Source organism: Chiloscyllium plagiosum, chromosome 25, assembly GCF_004010195.1.
Source record: "Chiloscyllium plagiosum isolate BGI_BamShark_2017 chromosome 25, ASM401019v2, whole genome shotgun sequence".
In the NCBI taxonomy this organism is placed as follows: domain Eukaryota; kingdom Metazoa; phylum Chordata; class Chondrichthyes; order Orectolobiformes; family Hemiscylliidae; genus Chiloscyllium; species Chiloscyllium plagiosum.
Genome location: NC_057734.1, coordinates 12,173,917 through 12,197,118, shown reverse-complemented (window position 1 = coordinate 12,197,118; position 23,202 = coordinate 12,173,917). Strand labels below are relative to the sequence as shown.

Here is a 23,202-nt window from a genome sequence, read left to right as displayed (position 1 = left end):
CTATTCCTCTCTAGATGATTATAAATCCTATCTCTTATAACCTTTTCCAACACTTTACCTACAAGTGAAGTAAGGCTCACTGGTCTGAAATTACCAGGGTTGTCTCTACTCCCCTTCTTGAACAAGGGGACAACATTTGCTATCCTCCAGTCTTCTGCCACTATTCCTGCAGACAATGATGATGTAAAGTTCAAAGCCAAAGGCTCTGCAATCTCCTCCCTGACTTCCCAGAGAATCCTAGGATAAATCCCATCCGGCCCAGGGGCCTTATCTTTTCTAAACCCAGGAGGTTTACAAGAACAACTCCCAGGATGAAGGGCTTGTCAGATGTGGAGTTGAAGACTCTGGGTCCGCACTCAGTGGATTTCAGAATAAGTGGGAAAGAGGTTGAATCTTTAGAATACTGAAAGGCCTGGGTAGGATGTGAAGAAGATATTTCTACTTAGAGGAAAGACTAGGACCCAAGGGCATAGCCTCAGAGTGAAGGGATGACCTTTAGAATTGAGATTAAGAGGAATTTCTTCAGCCAGAGGGTGGTAAATCTATGGAAATCATTGGCCATAGTAGTCTGTGGAAGCTAAGTCATTCAGTGTGTTTACGAAAGAGATAAATACTTATTTGATTAGAAAGGGGATCAAAGGTTACAGGGAGAAGACAAGAGAATGGGATTAAGAAATATAGAAGAACATAAGAACATAAGATATAGGAGCAGGAGTACGTCATCTGACCCATCAAGCCTGCTCTGCCATTCAATAGGAGCTTGGCTGGTCTTTTTGTGGACTCAGCACCACTTATCCACCCACTCCCCATAACCCTTAATTCCTTTACTGTTCCAAAATCTATGTATCATTGCCTTAAAAACATTCAGAGCTGAAAATGTGTTGCTGGAAAAGCGCAGCAGGTCAGGCAGCATCCAAGGAGCAGGAGAATCGACGTTTCGGGCATGAGCCCTTCTTCAGGAAGGCTCATGCCTGAAATGTCGATTCTCCTGCTCCTTGGATGCTGCCTGACCTGCTGCGCTTTTCCAGCAACACATTTTCAGCTCTGATCTCCAGCATCTGCAGTCCTCACTTTCTCCTTAAAAACATTCAACAAGGTAGCCTCTACTGCTTTACTGGGCAGACAGTTTCACAGATTCACAACCCTTTGGGTGCAGAAGCTCTTCCTCAACTCAGTCCTAAATCTGCTTCCCCTTATTTTGAGTATATGCCCTCTAGTTCTAGTTTAACCCACCAGTGGAAACAACCTCCCTGCTTGTATCTCATCTATTCCCTTCATAATTTTATATATTTCTATAAACCCCTCCCACCCTCATTATTCTAAATTCCAGTGAGTACAGTCCCAGTCTACTCACTCTCTCCTCATAAGGCAACCTTCTCAATTTTGGAATCGACCTAGTGTTATGGACTAAGCCAGACCATTCTTAAGCAGACAGACCCAGACCATAACGTTATAATTTGTTTCAGTAAGTGTACAGTGAAAATTACCCAGAGTAAGATAGCTGGATTGACTACTTGATTTTAAAAACAGACAAACATTTATTCACAAAATTACACAATGAAACACAAAGAACAGAATAAAGAACCTCTACAGAACTCAGCCTTTCAATTAGACTTAATTATGCTGTTCCAAATATGCACAACAGTCCCAATAAGCAAACTCCCTTTAAAACCCAGTATAAATGGAACACATGCTTACAGGTTGAAGTTAAAGGGCAGAAAAGAGAGAGTGAGTTTCCACACAACTCTCTGTTGAACTTCCAACCAGTCCAAGACTAGAGAGCTGACAACTCCCTTTTTATTATATAGGTCACTTCTAAAACATGACCACTTTGGCCTGAAGTCTCATCTGTTTACATAATAAACAGAAGGCCTCTCAAACCGGGTTGATCGGATCCCGGCCCGGTTTATTAGCCCTCTGAAAAAAATCAAGGACAGAATATCCTTGAGCCAAGGAACAGCTTTTAAAAAGAAAAGGGACTAGCTTTGTGACATTAGTGAACCTCCTCTGTACCTGCTCCAATGTCAGTACAATAAGAAGACCAAAACTGTGCATACCACTCTACGTGTGGTCTCACTAGCACCCTACAGCTGCAGCATAACCTCTCTATTTTTAAACTCCATCCTTCTAGCAATGAAGGACAATATTCCATTTGCCTTCTTAATTACCTGCTGTACCTGCAAACCAACTTTGTGCGATTCATGTACAAGGCCACCCATGTCCCTCTGCACAGCAGCATGTTACAATTTTTCACTGTTTAAATAATATTCCATTTTGCTGTTATTCCTATCAAAATGGATGACCTAACATTTGCCAACATTGTACTCCATTTGCTAGACCCTTGCCTATTCACTTAACCTATCTATATCCATCTGTAGAGAACACAAAGTTTGCACGCTTTCCTGTAACACTAATCTTAGCTTCATATGTGAACTTTGACATACTATGCTTGGTCCTCAACTCAAAATCTATGTAAATAATAAACAATTGCAGTCCCAACACTGATCCCTGAGGCACACCACTAGCCACTGATCGCCAACTAGAAAAATGCTTATTTGTCCCCACTCTTTGCTTTGTTAGTTAATGAATCTTCTATCAATGCTGATACATTACCCATCAGCCATGATCGAATGGTAGGGCAGACTCGATGGGCCGAATGGCATAATTATGCTCCTGTTATGGGCTATAGGCTATGAGAACCTTAGGATATAGAAGTTAATTCACCCATGATGCTTTGCATTAACTACTAATGAAAAGTGTGTACCCAGGCACAGTCTCTCTGAGGGAATTGCAGTGTTCACATGAGCAGTATGTTTGTATTTGATGCATTATGTTGAGGTTAATGAGTTGAGTAATAAGGGCTGGGGAAAGGATTTTTTAAATCCCACCTTTCTTCTCCCAATGGCAATATCAAAAATGTTTAGGGAATGAATTTTCCAGGACTGATGGGGCTATCATTCCTGTGGCCACTCTTTGAAAGACCTTTCTAATTTAGTCTCTCATTCTAACCTCTGTCATAACTTTCAGGTGGAAACTAACACTGGCTCAGTATAACAAAGAGAATGTGCAAATGGAAGCTAATGAAAGCATTCATTGTCCTGTGATTTTTCCACTTGCATCCCTGCGTATTTCAGGGAGAAATAATTTATTTGGGCATCTTTTAGTAGTGGCTCTGTGGATTCATGCTATGACCTTGCATTCATTAAATGCTAAATTGAGGTCTCCTCTCTGGGTTGCCTTGATTGCTTCTTCGTCCCTGCCCTTTGGTAAGTGATAGTGAGCTGGCTTCTTGAGATATGCAGGGTCTCTTTTTCTGGTTTTTCCTACTCCCTGCTTGACCTCTACATCACATCGCTTTGAAATAAGTGTCACTGAGACCCAAGTATTTGTGGAGAAGTACGTGCAAGATCCTGAGCTCTCTGAGATTTCCCTTAATACCATGCTTACCAAGTAATTCCATTTGAATACCTGAGTCTCAGTTACCTTTTTTTGTTGAGAATATCAATGTATATGTGTAGGAGTGCACTTGAATTTAAAAGATTTGGAGAAGACCAAACTCATGAACATTAAGGGAATAATAGAAATAAACCCATCATATATAGAAGATATTTTAGAGCCTGGAACCATCAAAGTTTAAAGCATGGGCATTTGGCCCATCATGTTCGTACTGACTGACAAGCATCCATACTTTGAAAATATCCTGAAGGTTTCTGCGTCTAATACCTTTTCAAACAATGAGTGCAGAATCCGTATTGATTATTGGGTAAAAAGATTGCCCTTCAAATTCTCTCTAAGTCCATGTCTCCTGGTTATGGACCTCTAAACCAAGGGGAATAAAGCCTTCCCCGCTACTAAAAAAACAAACATGTCAGGTTTTATCTGATCATACTATGTGAAGCATCTTGACATATTTTATGATCCTAAAATGGCACATAAATCCAAGCTGTTTTTGGTTAGTTCATTGGAGCTTTAAACTCACTGGTGCCGTAGGCATTTAAATGAAATATTACACGCTACAAAGGACTTGCTGGTTTATCTTAATCTGAATGAAAACAAGACAAAAACTAGTTGCAGGCGTGAGGGAAAAGCCAGTTAATTAAATTATTCCGATGAAGATTTATGACATGAACACTGAAATAGTTACTAACCATGAGTAACCATTGGTTGAATTAGAGGGAAGCGTGTACAGATGTGACAGCCAAAGGGATATGTGATTATACTATTTCAAAAAACTCAAACCCTTTTTGAGTGGATTTCACAATCATAAAACCTTCTGTGTGACTGTATTTGAGAGTGCTTCTCTTTGGAAGATACACCCTTTAAGGGTGCAGAGATTACTGAACCTTGACAAACAGATCTATTTTGATGAAAACGGCTCAAGAAGAGTTTGGATGGAAGTAAAGAATGTCATAAACAACTAGGATCACCTTTGGTCTCAGTTTTACTGTTAGATACATTCAGGGAGAAAGTGATCATCCTGATGCAAATCGATTCCTCAACTCATTTACGTTTTTCTCCGTTAAAATGTTTAATGGGAGTTTGTCCATTCATCAATGTTGCGCTTGTGATGGAACTCACTTATTATTTTAACGTATTGGGAGACTTTTAATGTGAGTTGGTTAAAATTAAAAACAAAAACATAGTATTGGAGAAACTCAGCAGTTCTGGCAATATTACTGAAGAGATAAACAGTTAACATTTTGAGTCTAATATAACTCTTCTTTGGAATGAGCTTCGCCAGCACGTCCTGTTTTCATTTCAGATTTCCAGCGTCTACAGTACATTGCTTTTAATTAAACTTAGACCTGTTCTAATTTTCTTTTCATTTTTATCGTTCAATTTATGTAATATTTTACTGACGAAGTAATATGCCCATTGAATTGAATTTTAACATCAGTTGAGGATTTTGTCCTGTTCCCAAAAGCAGTTCTAAGAACTTCCAAGTTTGTTTCTTATTGGGTTTTACTTGTTTAGGAGTCCCTTTCTTTTCATCTGATATTATATTCTGTCCTTATCTTGCTAATGACAAATGTATTATGTGATAGAGCTACCAGTTTTTGAAAATCTAATATCTATCATTTTTTTCTTCTCTAATTCTGCTCCTGCCTCTTGTGCTTTTCTAATTTGCAGTCTTAATTTTAACTATTGTGAACTTCTTTAAATGTTTAAAAAACAACGACACTCTCAAGTTTGGGAATTATAATAAAATGTTGCCGTTTAGCAGGAGGTGCAGGAAAATGCTCTTAAAATAGTCAAAAAGAATGAACTATTCATAGCAGTGGCACAGTCTTAGTTGACTTGTGTCTCAAAGTGTATGAAAGGCACAGTGTCTGGGAAGCAGGATTTCTGTTTTCTCTTGCTTCAGTCTGAGGTACGTGTGTGTTCATAAAGTCCCTTCCTTGAGGTGTGGTTTCCTGGCTGACTACCCTCTGTTGGTGCTGTTGGCTCAGTGATAGCCTATGTTTTGTGCTTTCTGTTTACTTCATCCTTCCTCTTCCACTGCGCTTGTTGAGCTGGTCATCAGTGAGGGTGGAACCACTTGGAAAGCCTTGCTAATGTTTTAGGAGTTAGGGCATAATGTCCTCCCTTGTGTTCCCTTCTTTTAGCATTTTACCTGGCCCAACTTCAAAGTGAAATAAGCCTCATATAAACAAAATCTAACTCTGGATCTTGGCCAGAAATGTAATTCTTTTAAGAAATATCTTTACCCTTTACTCAGTTTTCAAAACCTATTTTAAGAATGGGATGACAGCTGTACAAAACTGATATTTAAAGCTACCATCAGTCAAACTAGACAAGTGTTTCTCAAAAAGTAGTCCATGGACCACTAATTGTCTGTGGAAGTCCTGCAAGATGGTCTGTCCGCTGGTCCAAAATACAACCACTGGGGCCGTGCGAGAGAATAGACTCTCATTCCCAGTACTGTCATGATGCTGCTCAGAGTGGCTCATATGTATGGCACAAGCATCAAAAGGATGTGCCTCCAGGTTCAGACTATTTCACTGCAACAGAACCACGCCCTGTCTCCTTGGAAACAAACCACCATCCTCAACCCTGAGGCACTGCCCAAAGAAGAAGATTAATAAACCAGACATGTCTTACACCATTCTAAAGAAGGGTCACTGGACCAAAACTTTAACTCTGCTTTCTCTCCTCAGATGCTGCCAACCTGCTGAGTTTTGCCAGCAATTTCTGATTTCCAGCATCTGCGGTTCTTTGGTTTTTGTCCTACTATAGATTTTGTTTGATTAGTTTGCTTGTAAGGTAAGTATTAATTTCTCAGCAATATTATTGAAATGGTTTTGTAACGTAGTGAGTACTTCAAACAAGCGTGTTCGCCTGCAGTATGATGGAGGTGCCGTCGGTAGTGCCATGCATCAGAGCCAGAAGTTCTGTGTTTGAGTCCTGCTCCAGGGCTTGATGGACATGGATGTTTGTAACATGGCTAAATGAGTTGATTAACTTTCAAAGCGCTTTCGGCAGATGGTAAGAAAGGGAGATGCCCTTGGCCATCCATGCTCAGTGTGGCATATTGTCCCCCAACTGTGATCTTTGACAAAAGGCTGGTAACCTGTCATAGAGTTTTACAGCACAGAAACAGACCCTTCAGTCCATCCAGTCCATGCTGAACATAATCCCAAAGTAAACTAGTCCTTCCTGCCTGATCTGTGCCCATATCTCTCCAAATCTTTCCTATTCATGTACTTACCTAAATGTCTTTTAAATGTTGTAATTGTACCCACATCTACCACTTCCTCAGAAAGTTTGTTCCACATGGGAACCACCCTCTGTGTTTGGCCTTGTGTGTTTTTTAAATCTTCTCCTCTTACCGTAAAAATGTGCCCTCTAATTTTGAAAGTGTTCTAACCCTTGTATTATTAACATTTATAATATGAATAGGTCCAATCTTTTGAATGAAAAAAATGCATAATATTTCACTCTAAAATGAATGCGCATTAAATTTATTACATTTAGTAGTAAACAAGCAGTGAAATATTTGCAGTTTTCATAAGTTCCTATTAATTGTGATGAGGTTTATTATTCATAGCAAGTGAAACTAGGTGGGAGAGAATCCTTGGGTTATCAATGGGATCTTTTACCCTTCTGAAGTGCTCTGTGAACCAAAAGATTTGACCTAGATCAACCATTTAGAGCAGAGAATCAGGTCGTCATTGATTTAAAATTACAAATGAGATCAGAGATTGAAAGGAACTTTTCTCCCATTGGATTAGTATATCTTTAAAAGGCTCTTGCAAAGTAATTGTGGCTGAACCAATTTGCTACTTCAAAAAAGAGCTGGATGGATGTAATGGGCTGTGATCCTCAGGTACTTCAATGGATGCCATGCAGACTTGATGGCCAATTGTCTTCTTGTGTTGTATTACAATTGGTTCTATCTGATGTTGCCTGTGCTGGAGAAAAGGACGAATGCTGTTCATGGAGGTTAGCTGATCAGAGTTTGGTGTGGAGAACCGGAAAAATGGACATTGTGAAGTCGAACATGATTTCTTTTAGCAACCAGTGATTAGTTCAACAGAACCTACCAACAGCAGATGAAATGGATTGAGCTGATTTCACAGTAAATGTAGAAGGTACAAAATTAATTGATCTTTGCTTTCACCAAAATTTCTTAAATTCTAAATCACAGAAGATCGAAAAAATTAGCAATTTCATAAGAGCGCCATATCTTCATGGTTTCCTTTTGAGTTACACAATATCCTTACTTGGACATGTGTGTAAAATTTACAAAAACTGTCTTTTTTTTTGGTATTATTGATTGTGGATTGAAAAGGGAAAGAACTGGTTGAAGAACCAAGGATTGTTGAAAGATTTTAGAAGTTTTTAAAAGCAAATAACTTGACGCTAATTGTAAGTGCTGTTTACACAACTGTTTGTTCAAGCTGTAGTGCACATCTTGTTACAAGGAGCTGGAGCCTGGGAACTGTGTAGAAATAAATATTTGGCTGGCAACAAGTAGCTGATCTATCTGTGGACGAGTGACCAGTTATTAATAACAAAGGAACCTTCTGCCTGCCAACAATGATATGATTGGCTTGCAGGTAGCTCAAGAGCTTGGAGATGTGACTGATTGGGAAAACACAGGCTGAATAGCTTTCTCCAAAGTAAAGTTTTCTTTAGAATGTAAGAAATGTGACAAAATTCCATCAACAATTCTGTCTCTTGTGAATTCTAATTTCAAAGCTTGATTTTTAATTTTACACTAACCTTTACAAATCTTAATTACATAATACACAGATTCCTTTGGAGGCTGAACTCTGTTAAATCTTGTTGTTCCAAGATTTTATTTCCTTAAGAACATAAGAAATAGGAGCATGAGTAGGCCATCTGGCCCATTGAGGTTACTCAATAAGATCATGGCTGATCTTTTTGTGGACTCAGCTCCACTTATCTGCTCGCTGGCCACTCTTTACTTTAAGTTAGTTAACCAAACTTCTATCCATGCTAATATATCACCTGTAACGCTGTGCACCTTTATCTTATGTAGCAGTCCTTTGTGCAGCATCTTGTTAAATGCCTTCTGGAAATCCAGATACACCACAAGCACCAGTTCCCTCTTATCCACTGCGCTCATAATGTCCTTATAGGATTCCAGTAAATTAATTAAATGTGACCTGCTTTTCATGAACCCGTGCCATGTCTGCCCAATTGAACTTGTTTTTAAATTACCAAAATTTAATTACCAAAATTACCAAAAGCCTTTCACACATTTTCAAAAGTATCTGTACTGTCTTTAATTTTCTGGTGAATCATCCACAATCAGACCCATTGAATATAATAGTGCATTCACCTGCTCTACTTCAGACATATTCCTTAATTTTGAGGTAATGTGTTATCTTAAGAATTGTCACCTCCAAGATGTCTAATCTTGTGTTCTGTATGGTTCTTTGCTGACCTTGAATCTTTGCAGAAATATGACCTCTTCTATTATTTATTCTTGATCTTTTTCACTATTCTTGTTGAAAAAGTTATTTTAATTTCAATTAGAGTTTGCCAGGCTTTGCTAAGTATTTCTTTGTTAGTATGTTTACATTTTGTATTGCACTATTGTACTAATGATTCAATAAAGCTTTAAATTCCATTGCTGTTGCGCAGTGATTAAATGGTTTCAACTTCTTCTTTGGAATACTGTATCTCTGTACTGCTAACTAGTTTTTCTCATCTTTTTAAGATTTTTCCCACCGTTTCTAGTAATCAAAATGGTGGTTTCTGGCCTTTTTTCAGGTTTTCCAACCTTCTGTAACTGAGTTAGCATTGCCCAGGAAAAGTGGACATTTTCTTGCCTTTTGTGATGTAAAATTCCAGGCATTACTTTCCACATGATTTTTTTTAAAATAAAGTTCTCTGGCTTTGGCCCTTTCAAATTTTTCCTCTGAAATTGAAGTTTAATTTCTGAGTCCCTTTTTTAAAATGTCTCCTGGCTTTTCTTCTTCTGTTAAATTATTTCATTATGTTTCTGTAAATTTGCGTTTTACCAGCATAAATTCTGAAGCCTTACCAATTCTGCCACCCTTGAATAAACCTTGATGGTTTGATGCTTCTTGTGAGAGGTGAGAAGTCTGTTTCTCTCCCTTGTGTCTTCCTTTGATGATCTTTTGAACCAATTTTTATAAAGGTTTTCCCTTTTCCCTTAGGGATATCTAGCTTTACATCTGGAGACTACACTTGCTCTCTATGTATCCTTCTTTGCTAAGGACTGTGTATTTTCTTAAGTGCACCTGGCTTTTAGTTCTTCTCCCAGCCCACAGTTTTCCTCTGCACTTCCGACCAGATGTTTGGTAAAGGTTATCTTTTGGCATGCTGAGCTTGCCCTGTTGCTATTTCCACAGTTGTTGCAGTCTCTCTGTTCGTAATTGTGTTTTAACTGCACACTGTGTGTACTCTTAAAGTGGTAATGCTGTCTAAGTGGCAAACTCAATGATCTACAATATTTTATTTTTTTCTGCGTCATTTACTCATGCTGGAGTTTTTGGCGTGGAATTTGAATCCACATTGCTGCTCACTGTGTGGTATTAACCTGAATTCCACTATTGGCACCTAGTGATATCTGCCACCTCTGCCATTATGTGGTTCAGAGTAAGGCCACTTTTGCCTGTCCTTTGTCTGGGACATGTCAAATGATCAGTGATAGAGATCACAGTGGAATTTTTGCAGAAGAGGTACTACTCTTAGTTAAGAAGATGGTCTGTTACAAGTTCTGAACCGATTACATCTGTGCCCTACAAAGGTTGGTGTCGAACTCAATATCTCCAATACGGACCGTATGACATTATCAGAAGCACAATGTAACAAGAAAATTATCTTAAGACAAATTATTAATAAAAGAGATGTATGTATTTTGGAAAAAAAAGACATGAAGTCACTAACATGTTTCTTGTGACAAGCCCATCTGGCTTGGAAACACCACGGCGAGAGTTGTCCTTGCGAGAAAGGTTCAGCACAAGCCAGGGCCCCTGTAAAGCCATTGCTCAGGCCGCAGTACAAATTGCTCATGCATTTGTGAAAGACACAAACAGTGCTGCATTGAACTGAGCAGGGTCCCCTCTACAGTGGCAGATTAATCCTCTTAAACTCTGCAAATGATGAGGCAATCTCTTGGCTTTGGGAATTTGCACTGGCTAAATGAATAAATAACATGGATAACCTGGGACCAATATTGCTCGGTACTCATTTAGAGATAGGGGTAAAAGTCACAATTGGAAACCCTGTACTTCAGGGCAGTCATTCTGTTCTCATTAAAGGAGATCTCATGAGTAGGGACATGTATAATGAGAGAGTCTCCACCATTAGAATACCAAGGCTTCCTCAAACAGCATATTTAAAGAATCTTGTCCTGTCTTTTCACTCTTGGTTACCATGTGCAGAAGTAAATGGAAAAGACACTTAATATGTTGTAAGAATTTTGACAGAAGGTTAATATTTCTGCTCGTGTTTTGGCTCCTGGATAAAATATTGGAAAATAGTGGACATACTGTCCACAGCTATCTTTCCAGCTCTTTTAATTAAAATCATGGGGTATGTGTTTGTTCTTTGCTTAATATATAATCTCGTTGAATGAAGGTTCTTGTATGCATTCTTAACAATATGTCTTGAGGGTTTGGTTCATGTTTAAAAACTTTCTGGGCACTCTAGTCTAAATTTGGACTGGTCTTAAGTCACTCAATATATTGCACTGTGCAAAAGAATAATGGTGAAATGAAAATGGTTCATGAATTTGGATGAAACAGGTTGTGAATCTAATGTTATACCTTAGAGGGCCAGGAGGCAGTAAACACCCTAGCATCTCTCTCTGGGCAGTTGCTGAGTGGCATGTGTTGGAGATGGCAGAGGGAGGATAAATTGTGTATCTAATATGATAGGGTTTCCTTGATGATAAGACATATCATAATGATATTTAACAGCTCTGCTATTAATGGAGGGGCTCAGCCAAGATGAATCATAAATATAAACATAGATAATGTAATGAATCAAACATCACAGGTAGATGACAGTTATACAGCCCAGCCCAAAACCCTTGTGCCAACCTCTGAAGATATAATCCATTTTGTTTCATGTTCCCTGCCCCTTTTGTTTCCATGTAGCCTTATAAATATTCCTCTATCCAGGTCACTTTTGAATGTTATTAATGGATCTACTCCTATCTTTATTCAGATAGAATATTCCAGATTATACAACAGCTTTATGTAAAATCTCCAGTTTCTTTTGATGATCTTAAATTAATGATGTCTATTAACTTACTCTTGACTTATCAAAAGCCTCATATTTCGATCACTTCTCTTAAATCTCTCCTTAACCATGTCCACTCTAAGACCAATTTCAGCTGCTTGTGTCTCTCTATGTAATTGAAGTTGACCATTCCAGCTGTATTTCTAGTATAACTCATCTTCACCTTCTCCAGGACTTTGGTATCCTTCTTAAAGTTTGGTTCCTAAATTGTGTGAAATACTGTAGGTGAAGCAAATCAATTAATCATGTGGTTTTAGCACAGCTTCCGAGCTTTGGCACTTTTTTGTTCCTATTTATGCTTCTTTAAAACAGTCTTATCAACTTGGCACCTTCTCAGCTTTTTTTCTGTTTCCTGCCACTGTCTCAAAAATCACATTAAATTTAAATTTTGCTGACAAATTTTTTTACGTAATAAAATAAGAACAATGGATCAAATTACCTTCCACTGGAGGCATGTTCAGAAAAGAACTCGTGAGATTCCATAAGCCAATTGTTAAACTGATTAAAGTGGCTGATTAACAAGGGACAATCTGTAAAACAAAACAGGTTGGGCTTAAACAATTTATTTATAAATGCAAAAAAGAAGCATCCATTCATAATTTTCTAAGAATAATTATTGTATTTACACTTTACACTTTCAGCCCAATGGCACAAAATTGCTTAGCTTCTCGTTGCTGCCCTTATAGATAAACTTGACATATCATCTCACACCCTAGGCTGTGATACTCTCACAGCCCCTAGCGAGGTGGACAGGAAGAGATGTTTCTGTGACTGTTTAAGTGCAGTTTAATGGAATGCCGTGGCCACCTACTCCTGAACTGCAGGTCTTGTGTTATTTTACAAAAAGCCAGTTAGCTGGGAATGCCAACTTGTTTTGGCTTATTTTGCATCCAGCAAGTTTAATGTTGGATTTGCCTCCAGGTACAGGAATCCTGGCACCCTACAAACCCACTACAAAAGAAGTATTTTATTTCTCTATCTGGAATCTTGCCACATGTTTCTTTTCAATGGCAATAATATAAAGCATTTATAAACCATAGAGGTTTCTGGCACTTTTCAACATTGCCCAACACTGTGCGTTTTCCAACGGATTTGATCAGCAAATGCACATTGGTCAGGTTCATTTCTGCTATTAGGCTCGTGGCAGGAATTGATTGTACAAAAAGTAACAAAAGACCTCTCTTGATGAGAGGGATGGGATACCTCAACCAGAGCTCTCTGTTTGTAAATTTGAGTGATGGAGAGAAGTAGGTGTGATGTACCATGTGAGCTGTATCATAAGTATGGGTGAAAAAGGCCAATCAACCAATTTAAATAAATCTTTCCAGAAGTAATTCTAAAGTCTCTTCTTTGTAGCATCCAATCAATACCTTAGTTTCTGTTATTACTTTAGCTGCAAGTTTACTCCATTCATATTGTATGATAAAGAATTTCCTATTATCAGCAGCACTATCAATGTTCTGTAACAAGATGCAAAATGTGAGTAAGTGAGAAATGGCCCATTGCTCCTCTTGTGCAATGTAGTGTGTAAAGTTTGTATTTTTATGTGTGGTACTGCATTAAATTTGGGATTCAGTGGATGTTCATCATTTTTGATTATTGTAGAAGCATTTAAATTGCATTCACTATGATCAATGACATATTGCTTTTGGGACTCTTAGTATCTTTTAAAAATTGTCTCTCAGCTGTTGCTTCCTACTCCATTTTCCTAGTCAGATGAAAAGTGTATTAAATTAATGGGGTAAATAATGGATTAATAATTTGATATTTGGCACAGGCCCACAGATCAGATAGTGGGCAATGTGAGATTCTAGAATTAACTGTAAATAATTAACACTTTTTCCTCAACTGTTTCCAAGCCAAATATCCTGTGTTGTGTATAGGTCACTACATGCATGGATGCTTTGAACGGTATGTTGATGCCAGTGAAGCACATCTTTGATTTCCCCCACACTACTTGCCTGAATGACATTGCTGTAGGAAACCTGGAGCTTCAGCATGGTGGGAAAATAAGATTCAGGAAGATGGGCTATAATTATATTCTACCTCTAGTCATTTGAAAAGCAGCACCAGAACATAACATGGGAAATGCAATGGTTCAAGAATGGAGCTTATTGCCACATTCTCCAGGGCAATAAATGCTGACTCAACCAGCATCTCCTGCATGTGTGAGTGAATGAAGGAAAGGCATGGGCAAAAGCAAGTCACTCAACCCCTTAAACGTGTTCCAACAATTGATAAGATCATGCCTGATCTTCCACTTCTAATCTCTTATGTTAATGATAATTGTCTGGTAATCAGTTGCTCATTAGAAACTGATGAACTCCCTGGGTTTATTTAAAACCATAAAACACATTACAAGTTATGAAACAGTCATTACGACAAATAAACTGATTTCTATTGCTGCAGGTTGCAGATTAACTGCAAAGTTATAATATTGTATACACAGTGCATATGAAATCCTTGAATGTGAACTCTTTTAAAGATAAGGGATATATACAGTACATGCTGCTTTCCTGTGGTACCCACTTTCGCTTGGTACTGTGCCCAAAATTTCATCAATCTATGCTTTGAGTATGTTCAATAATTTTACATCAAAAGCTTTTGTAAAGGAGAATTCCAAGAATTCATAATCATCTGAGTAATGACCCTTATGTTCATCTGTTATTGGAGAAGGTTTTGCTGAGCTTTCAAGGTGGAAGCCAGAAGATAAAGTAGCACTTCACCTGCATTTAGCCTCAGCCCAGCAAACATTTCTTGAGATAAAAGGGGGCTTCTCTATTTCCCGCAGATTTCCCACCCTTTCCTATTTTCTACCCTTTAAAATATGTGAATGATGCAGTGGAGTTGAGAGTACTGTATGCATATATAATCCATGCACCCTATGAAAAATGGAGCAAGTCCCCATCAGGGTCAGATTGGCAGCTAGAATTGCCATCATACTCCAGGTTTTGTGGAAACTGAGGCAGTGAAATTAAAAGCTTGCAACATGTCACCTCCAGTTCTTCTTTTCAATCACATTCAAGAAGATGGAGAACATTTGGATTACCAAGCAGAAATATGATGTATGAAGGGCGATTTACCTGTATTTTAAAACCACGTCTTTAAGAGTTTGGATTTGAGGCAGTGGTAAGTTTTGATCTGTGTCTGGAAGGGTTTGATGATTAACTCATAGGTATCTCTGTAACCATGATATATTTTTTAAAAAGTGGGAGAGCAAATTCCTGGGATATAATGTGGTTTTGCTCTCATTGAGAGAATTTTTGAGTGAGAAAAGTAAGCAGTTGTCCATTAGGTTTTCAGTTTAAAAGTTTTGTTTTGAATAACTTGTTTCTCTTGCTTAAGGGAAACACCCATAACTTGGATGAAGCTTTTGGTGAAATTCTTGGCTGATGCTGGATGTGTATGACAGTTGCCTCTAAATAAGAGTTTAGAACTGCTAAGAAATCGATTGCCTCAGATTAAAGAGTTTAGTTTTAAAGTTTTAGAACAGAAGTGTTTGGTTACAACACTGAAGGGGTTCTTTGAAGCTGTGAAAGTCTAAGCTCAGTTATATGAAGAGCCAAGGAAGGGCCTTTAAAATTCTCAAGACTGGAATTTGAAACCACAGTTAGTCAAGCTCTATAGATATGATAGAGAAGGGAATTCTCCCTGCTGTGAGAACTGAAAATGAGTGCTGTTGGGATAAATGGGATTGTGTTTTACCATGTGTTTAAAATCTTTAAACTTATGTCAATATAAATAATTTAGTTTACCCAATTTTTCTTCAGTTCTTTGATTTAATAAACCTCTGTTTTAGTGTTAAAACTGAATCTTCAACATTGCATGGTTATGTTTCAGTGAAAGACCATTTTGTTAAAACCAGAAAGAAACAAAACATGATCAATCATGCCACAATTCACACTTGACTTGTCCCGTACTAACATCAAATGGGATCAAGACAAATACTACTAACAAAGACAACCAAATTATTTTGGTACATGTAAAATTAGGGAAAGTTTCTTTCAGTTAGAGCAAGAAGAAGCCTCTATTAACAAGACTGGGAACAGTGTAATTATTTTCCTCACAAATTCCTGTGTTATAAACATCCTCGACAATTTCACACCATTATGCTTCCCAATAATAGGCCCTTAGATCTGCATTGTGTTTGTACAAGGGCAGCAGGAGGGAGTGGGATATTCACTGGGATCCCATGAATGGATCAGAATTATTGTTGAATAATGTGTTTATTAAAGTTCACTGGAATGTTATTAACTTGATTTTTCTCAACTCCTAAATTCTCTTGATTCTAATCTCTAACCATCAAGATCCCTCATTTCCTTCATTTTGGCAAGGCTGGGAGTCAGCAATTGAGGCCCTAATATGTAGAGTCCATTCCGTGAGTTTTACATAATACCAACCATTCAACTTTTCACCCTCTAAAGACAAGAATGAACACTGGTCGTAAAATGGCCATAAGCTGTCCTCTCATATCACAGCCAAATAACTTTAGGAACTACCAACAGGATCCAAACCAAAGGAAGTGATCTGTAATGCCAGTTTTTTACACAGGGTGTGGATTTGAAAGGAAAACATATTTGGAAATGGGATAATGGACCAACTCTGAGATAGTCGGTGGGGAATTCTGGATACATACTAACTTTAGAAGCACCCAATGTGACCCTTGCATCTGCCACATGTAAACACAGTACACTCAGTGGAAGAGTCAGTGTTGATAGTGGGGTATGATAGGGTATGAATGGTTATTCAAAGATTTTCATTTCCCAATGTTCACTTCACATCTGACTTTCCAATTGCATCCATCTGATAGTCTGATCTTCCACAGCAGAGGCTCCGAGAGTGGGCTTCTGACTGGGAAGAATGATGTGAACTTTGCTTTAATATTTCATCTATGATGGACCTAGCCAAGGACTCTGGGAGTGGCAAAAATGGAAAAGTCTTTGCACCACTGCAAAGTCCATCAGGACCCCTGAAAATGATCAGAATCTCCCCAAGAACTCCTCAAATCTCCCAAAAGGTTATTAAACACCACAAAATTTTATCAATTGCTCCCAGTAGCTCATGCGACCCTTCTCAACAACATTTGATCCGTAAATAAAAATCAGCAGACCCCTGATAAGTCTACCAGTCTCTCCCCTCCCAAAACTGAATGGGTTATTTTTGTGTTTCTTGACATGTGTTAATTGTTCATGGTCTTTATCTCTTCAGGTGAATTACCCCTGTCTCTGGCTGCCTGCACAAACCAGCCAGATATCGTCAACTACCTCACTGAAAACCCAGATAAGATCGCGGACCTGCGGAGACAGGACTCACGGGGAAACACCGTGCTCCATGCTTTGGTTGCCATTGCTGATAACACCAGGGAGAATACCAAGTTTTTGACTAAAATGTATGACTTGTTCCTCATCAAATGTGCCAAGATGTACCCAAACTGCAACCTGGAGGCCATCTTAAATAATGACGGGCTGTCGCCACTCAAGATGGCAGCAAAGCTTGGCAAGATTGGGGTAAATAGGTAGATCTTAAGACAGTTGTTTAAGGTCATCTTGCATATGAGTGAAATTTTCTCAAGTATCTTTCTGAAAGATAGCGAGAGGAGGAGAATAGTTTTGTGCTGGGCTGCCAGTAATGGACAGAAAGGAGTTGAGCTGTCTGTATGATCTAAGTATAAGAGAAGTTGGGGAATTGGATTTGCAAATTGTCCATGCTATGATGGCGGTTGTGTTGACGCTGTTCTTTATGGTTATGGCACAGTGCGTAGCTGGCTGGAACTAAAATTATGGCATGGCCTCCCCCCATTTATTTGGTTGGACAAACAGAAATCTGTTCGGCTGCTTCACTTCAAAGATTCAGCTGTCAGTACCAGCTGTGGCTGGGGTGAGAGTGTCACATTGCTGCTTCTTGTGGGAGCTTGCTGTGCACAAATTGGTTATAGAGTCATAGAGGCCCACAGTACAGAAAAAGGCTCTTCGGGCCATGTCTGTGCTGATCAAAAACTATTCTAATTCCATTTTCTAGTACTTGGTCCAGAGTCTTGCATGTCTTAGCACTATAAGTGCACGTCTGAATACTACTTAAACATTATGAAGGTTTCTGCCTCTACCACCCTTACAGGCAGTGAGTTCAAGATTCCCATCACATTTTGGGTGAAAAAGTTTTTATTCACATCTCCTTGAAGCCTTCTGCTCCTTACCCTAAATTTATAATCCGTGGTCATTGATCCCTTCATCAAGGGGAAATATTCCTTCCTGTCTATTCCCCTCATAATATTATACTTCCCAATCATATCCCCTCTCAATCTCCTCTGCTCCAAGGAAATCAGCTTCATAACTGAAACTCTCTAACCCATGTAACATGCTGACCAATCTCCTGTGCACACTCTCCAGTGTTATGGCATCCCTCTGATATTGTACAGTTCTGGAATCCAAATTACTCTTAGCTGTTGCCTAATTACCGTTTTATACAGTTCCAGCATAATCTCCCTGCTCTTAAACTCTATGCCTCAACAAATAAAGACAAATATGCCACATGCGCACTTTATCCATCTGTCCTGATAGGTTAAGTGACCGGTGGACATGCACACCAAGGTCCCTCTGATACTTAGTGCTTTCCAGGGTCCTACTCTTCATCATATATTCCCTTGCTTTATTTGTCCCGTCTACGTGCATCATCTCACACATATCCGGATTGAATTCCTTTTTGCACTGATCAACCCATCTGATCAGATTGTCTGTCTTTATCCTGTTGTTGTTTAAGGCTATCCTCCTCACTGCTTACTGCCTCACCAATTTTAAGTATTATCCATTAACTTAATAATCAAACCTGCTACATCTAAACCATTTATATAAACCACAATCAGCAAGGGCCCCAACATGATCCCTGTGGGATCCTCCTGGACACAGGCTTACCTTCTGCTTCCTGCCACTCAGCCAATTCTGGATCTAATTTGCAAACTTTCCTTGGATCCCATGGACCTTTGCTATCAGTTCTGAGGAAAGGTTACTTGGCCTAAATCACTAACTCTGATTTCTCTCCACAGATGCTGCCAGACCTGCTGAGCTTTTCCAGCAATTTTTTATTTTTGACCTTTGTTATCATGGTACCCAATTAAAAGCCTTGCTAAAGTCCAAGTAGACTACATTAAAAGCACATGTTGTTGCACTTGTTACATTTTTAATAGTGACGGCACTATGATATATGAACTTTATTGTTCAATGCTTTAGGATACACAGAATGAAACACCACAAAGATTTTAGATAGTGCAAACATTCTCAAATCTTTTGGACTTTTTATATCTAATTGTTTTAACTCTATAATATTTAATAACCTGGCCTCCTATTTTTGACAGGTTTTTCAGCACATTATCAGGAGGGAGATAAAGGATGAAAGCGCTCGTCACCTTTCTCGTAAATTTAGGGACTGGGCCTATGGGCCAGTGTACTCCTCGCTTTACGATCTCTCAGCAATAGACACATGTGGGGAGGAGGTGTCGTTGCTGGAGATACTGGTCTACAATGGAAAGATAGAGGTAATTGAGCCAATTTCCTTCCTTCTCTCTTTTCAGGTGTTGGTTCAGCATCTTCCAGTACCAGCTGGAAAAACTGGCCATTGTTCACATGTGAGCCTTCACAAGTGAGCTTCTTGACTATGGAGATTTTACACAAAACAAAACTACCTTCTCAGCTGACATTCTCACAGACATACACATGCAAATCTTCACCAGCTTTATTAACATCTTTATTAAATCATAGCTTTATTAACATTTATGGCACTGAATAAGGCTATTGGCTTATAATATTATTGCTAGCCAAGCAGGAACTATCCAGCTTAATCCCACTTTCCAATTCTTGGTCCATACCCTTGTTCTTTAATTCAATATCCAGGTATTTTCAAATGTGATGAGGGTTTCTGCCTTCACCACCCTTTCAGATAGAGTTCAAGATCATTACCACCTTCTGGATGAGAAAACCTGTCCTCAGATCTTCTATGATCATTCTACCAATTAATTTCAGTTCTTGGCCCCCAGTTATTGAGCTCTCCGCCAAGTAAATCACTGCACTGCAAGTGAGCATAGATCCATGGCCACTTTTCACACAATTAAAGGAGGTGTCAGTTATAGAATGCCTATGGTATGCAGGCCATTCAGCCCATCGAGTCCACACCAACCCTTTTAAGAATCCCATCCCGTCGATCCAGCCCTACCCTATCATTTTTATTTTTTCAGTCGGTACATGGTGGAAAACAGCTAATTCAGCGTTTGAAACAAAGCTGCAACCATTCGGATTGCTAGGGCTCAGCTTCTCATTGAGCTTTGTCTTGCAACGTAGCTGAGCCCATAGTTAATGTATTGTAACACCAATTGAATCATCTAAAATATCACTCTCAAACATTTAATGTTGGGGCAAATTAGAACTTCAATCTGTACTGTTAATGATGCTAGAATGTTGGTACGATGTTAAATCAAGGTACAAGTAAAGAAGATCCAGGGAATTTTCCTGTCCACAACTTATCCCTCAATCAATATCACGAAAAATATTCTCAGAATATTATAATAGTGAAGTTTGTGGGACCTCACTGAGCAAAAATTGGTTTTCCTGCATTATAACAGGAGCTATATTCAAAAGTACTTCATTCGTTTTAAAGTGCTTTTGTCCATCCTGAGGCTACTAAAAATGTTGAAGATGTAAGTCTTTTTTTTAATATAAAGGAGTCACAACCACCAAGGGACTGTTTTATACTAAAATTGAAACCAAAACTTGGAAAAATCTCTAAGAAAACAAACAAATATTGGTAATAAAGCAGGATTTTTGATGATGGCGTTTTATCACTTCACATGTGCTGTGGAGTAGGTCTCTTGGCTTGTTTATTTTTGTAATCCATGTCAATTCAGTCACTGGTAAAGTACTTGCTAGACTTTCCTTACTGTTTCCAGCATCATGTTCTGTGTTTCCAGCATTTCATGCCTTGGGTCAGAAAGCCCCACATAAAAGGAAATGATGCAGCTGCTTCTCTCCCTGTGGCAATGCATTTCCTTGGGCTACATTGTGACAGGGAGATCTCAATATAAGAAATCAGAACCATTGCATGTTACAGATAGAAGGAAATTCTTTGGCCCATCATATCTGTGCTAGCTCTCTGCAAGTTCTACTTTTTAATCCCCTTTTTGCCATTCATCTTAAATCCGTATCAACTCAATCTCCCTTTCAGCCGACAGTAGTTTCTTTCAATCCTCCCTGTTTAGATTCCTCATGATTTTGAACAACTTTATCAAATCCCCTCTGAATGTTCTCTCAAGCCAACATCCCCCAAGTTCTCCAATTGATCTGCATAACAAAGACCCATTTTAATTTTTTTATTTGAGGGCATCACTAGCTAAGTCAGCATTTATTGTCCATCCCTAATTGCCCAGAGTGCAGTTAAGAGTCAACCACATTGCTGTGGGTCTGCAGTCAAATGTAGGCCAGAAGGGCTTTTTTCCTGATAATTAGCAATAGTTTCCTGGCTATCATTAGACTCATATTTCCAGATTATTATTGAATTCAAATTCTATCTTCCATGGCAGGATTCAAACCCAGGTTCCCAGAACATTACCTGGGTCACTGGATTAATAGTCTAATGATAATTTTTACCAGGCCATTGTCCACCTTTACATCCCTGGAAGCATTCTCCCAAGTCTTTTCTGATTATTCTTTTTAAAGCCTCCACATCCCTCGTAAAGTGTGATGCCCAGATTTGGAGACATAGAGTGCGATCTTGTGAAAAACACAGAGATCGGCTTTGATTTTGGGCCCCTGTTTGTTTCCTTGCTTGCCAAGCCCCTCTCTGCTGCTGGGTTAATGCCATCAAGGGTGGGAAGAGACTTTTAAGTAATTATTAATTATTTACTTAAGATCCTCAATTGATGACAGTGTAGGATCTTTCCACCACTTTAGCCAGGGTGAAAATGGGAGGCGACAGCGTCCCCCACCTGTTACCCACCATCAGTTAAGTGTCCCTATCCTGCCACCAAGTTCAGTACAGGGGAGGGCATAAGTTCCTTGCTAGTCACTTTTTCAACCTGCCCCACCACTTTTTAACAATTTTGTCCATACACTGCCAGGGTCTCTCTGTTCCTTCCCTTTGAAGCCAAGTGTTTCAACTTCGTTGGCAAGTCTGAGGTGAAACTTTGTAAGTCAATGCACATCACATCAATTGCAGCATCCTTGTCAACCCTCTCTTTCACCTCATGAAAACAATTCAACCAAATTAGTTCAACATGATTTACCTCTAACAAATCTAAACTGGCTTTCTTTAATTTATCTGTGCTTGTCCAAGTTACTGATAATCTTTCACCTGGATTATCATTGTAAAAGCTTTCCCACTGCCAAGGTTCTGCTGACCTGCTGAAGTTGTTGTGTTTCTCCTTGCATGCATTTTTGAACAAGGGTATAACATTCATGGATCTCCAGTCCCCTAGCACTTCCCCCTGTGTTTAAGGAGGGTGTGATAATTATGTCCAATTGTTCCACAATTTTCATGCTTAATTCCTTCAGTATCCTCAGATGTATCCTGTCCATTTCTCCTGTTTTACAGAAAGCAGTGTCATACCTCCTGTCTCAGTTTTTAACCTATCCAGGGGCTCTGTTAGGTCATTTGACTGATTAAGACTGCTACATCATTCAAGTAGATCATTGCTGATATTCTCCCTCAATCGCAGTTTCCTGAAGTGTTTCCATGTCCCTTAATTCCCGAACATCCAAAAATCTATTAACCTCTGTTAAGTAAAGTCAGTGAGTCAAATTAGAGTTCTCCGGGATAGAGAATTTCTGAGATTTCTGTACCTGAGTGAAATTATTTCTTCTCAGCTCAGTGTTCAATGCCGTTTGAAAATTCTGAAACTGTGACTTGGTTCTTGATCCCCAACTGGGGGAACCAGCTTCCCCCAGGTCACTGCTAATTTAGATTCTATTGGAGTTCTCAACAGCTAGGGGAGGAATTAGCAAAACGGATTCTGAAAATTCATAACTAAATTACAAATGTGTAAAAAAAAAATTTCTTAGCTATAATTTCTATCTGTGAAATTTGTTTCATTCATTATAAAGTGTAATATCCCAATTTCCTATCCCTCCCTTGTCAGTGACCCTGCTTTTATGACACTGGATGCATCCATTGTGTGCGTCTGGGGCAGAGTCTCACCATTTTGGGCACAAGTTGGCCAAGGGAAACTGGAGCTGAAAAATGTGTTGCTGGAAAAGCGCAGCAGGTCAGGCAGCATCCAAGGAGCAGGAGAATCGACGTTTCGGGCATAAGCCCTTCTTCAGGAATGAGGAAGATGTGCCAAGCAGGCTAAGATAAAAGGTAGGGAGGAGGGACGTGTGGGAGGGGCGTTGGGAATGCGATAGGTGGAAGGAGGTTAAGGTGAGGCCGAAGAGGGGGTGGGGGCGGAGAGGTCGGGAAGAAGATTGCAGGTCAAGAAGG

The 23,202-nt window shown here is 39.1% G+C and overlaps 1 protein-coding gene across 1 annotated transcript in view; it reads left to right on the top strand.

Moving 5' to 3' along the window:
- The window catches only part of LOC122562564 (transient receptor potential cation channel subfamily V member 4-like), a 168,512-nt gene that overhangs the window by 122,103 nt on the left and 23,207 nt on the right, over window positions 1–23,202 (top strand). The window contains exons 10-11 of the mRNA XM_043715497.1: window positions 16,954–17,252; window positions 19,094–19,273. Of these exons, the coding sequence (XP_043571432.1) occupies window positions 16,954–17,252; window positions 19,094–19,273 (479 nt within the window). The remainder of the gene's footprint in view (window positions 1–16,953; window positions 17,253–19,093; window positions 19,274–23,202) is intronic.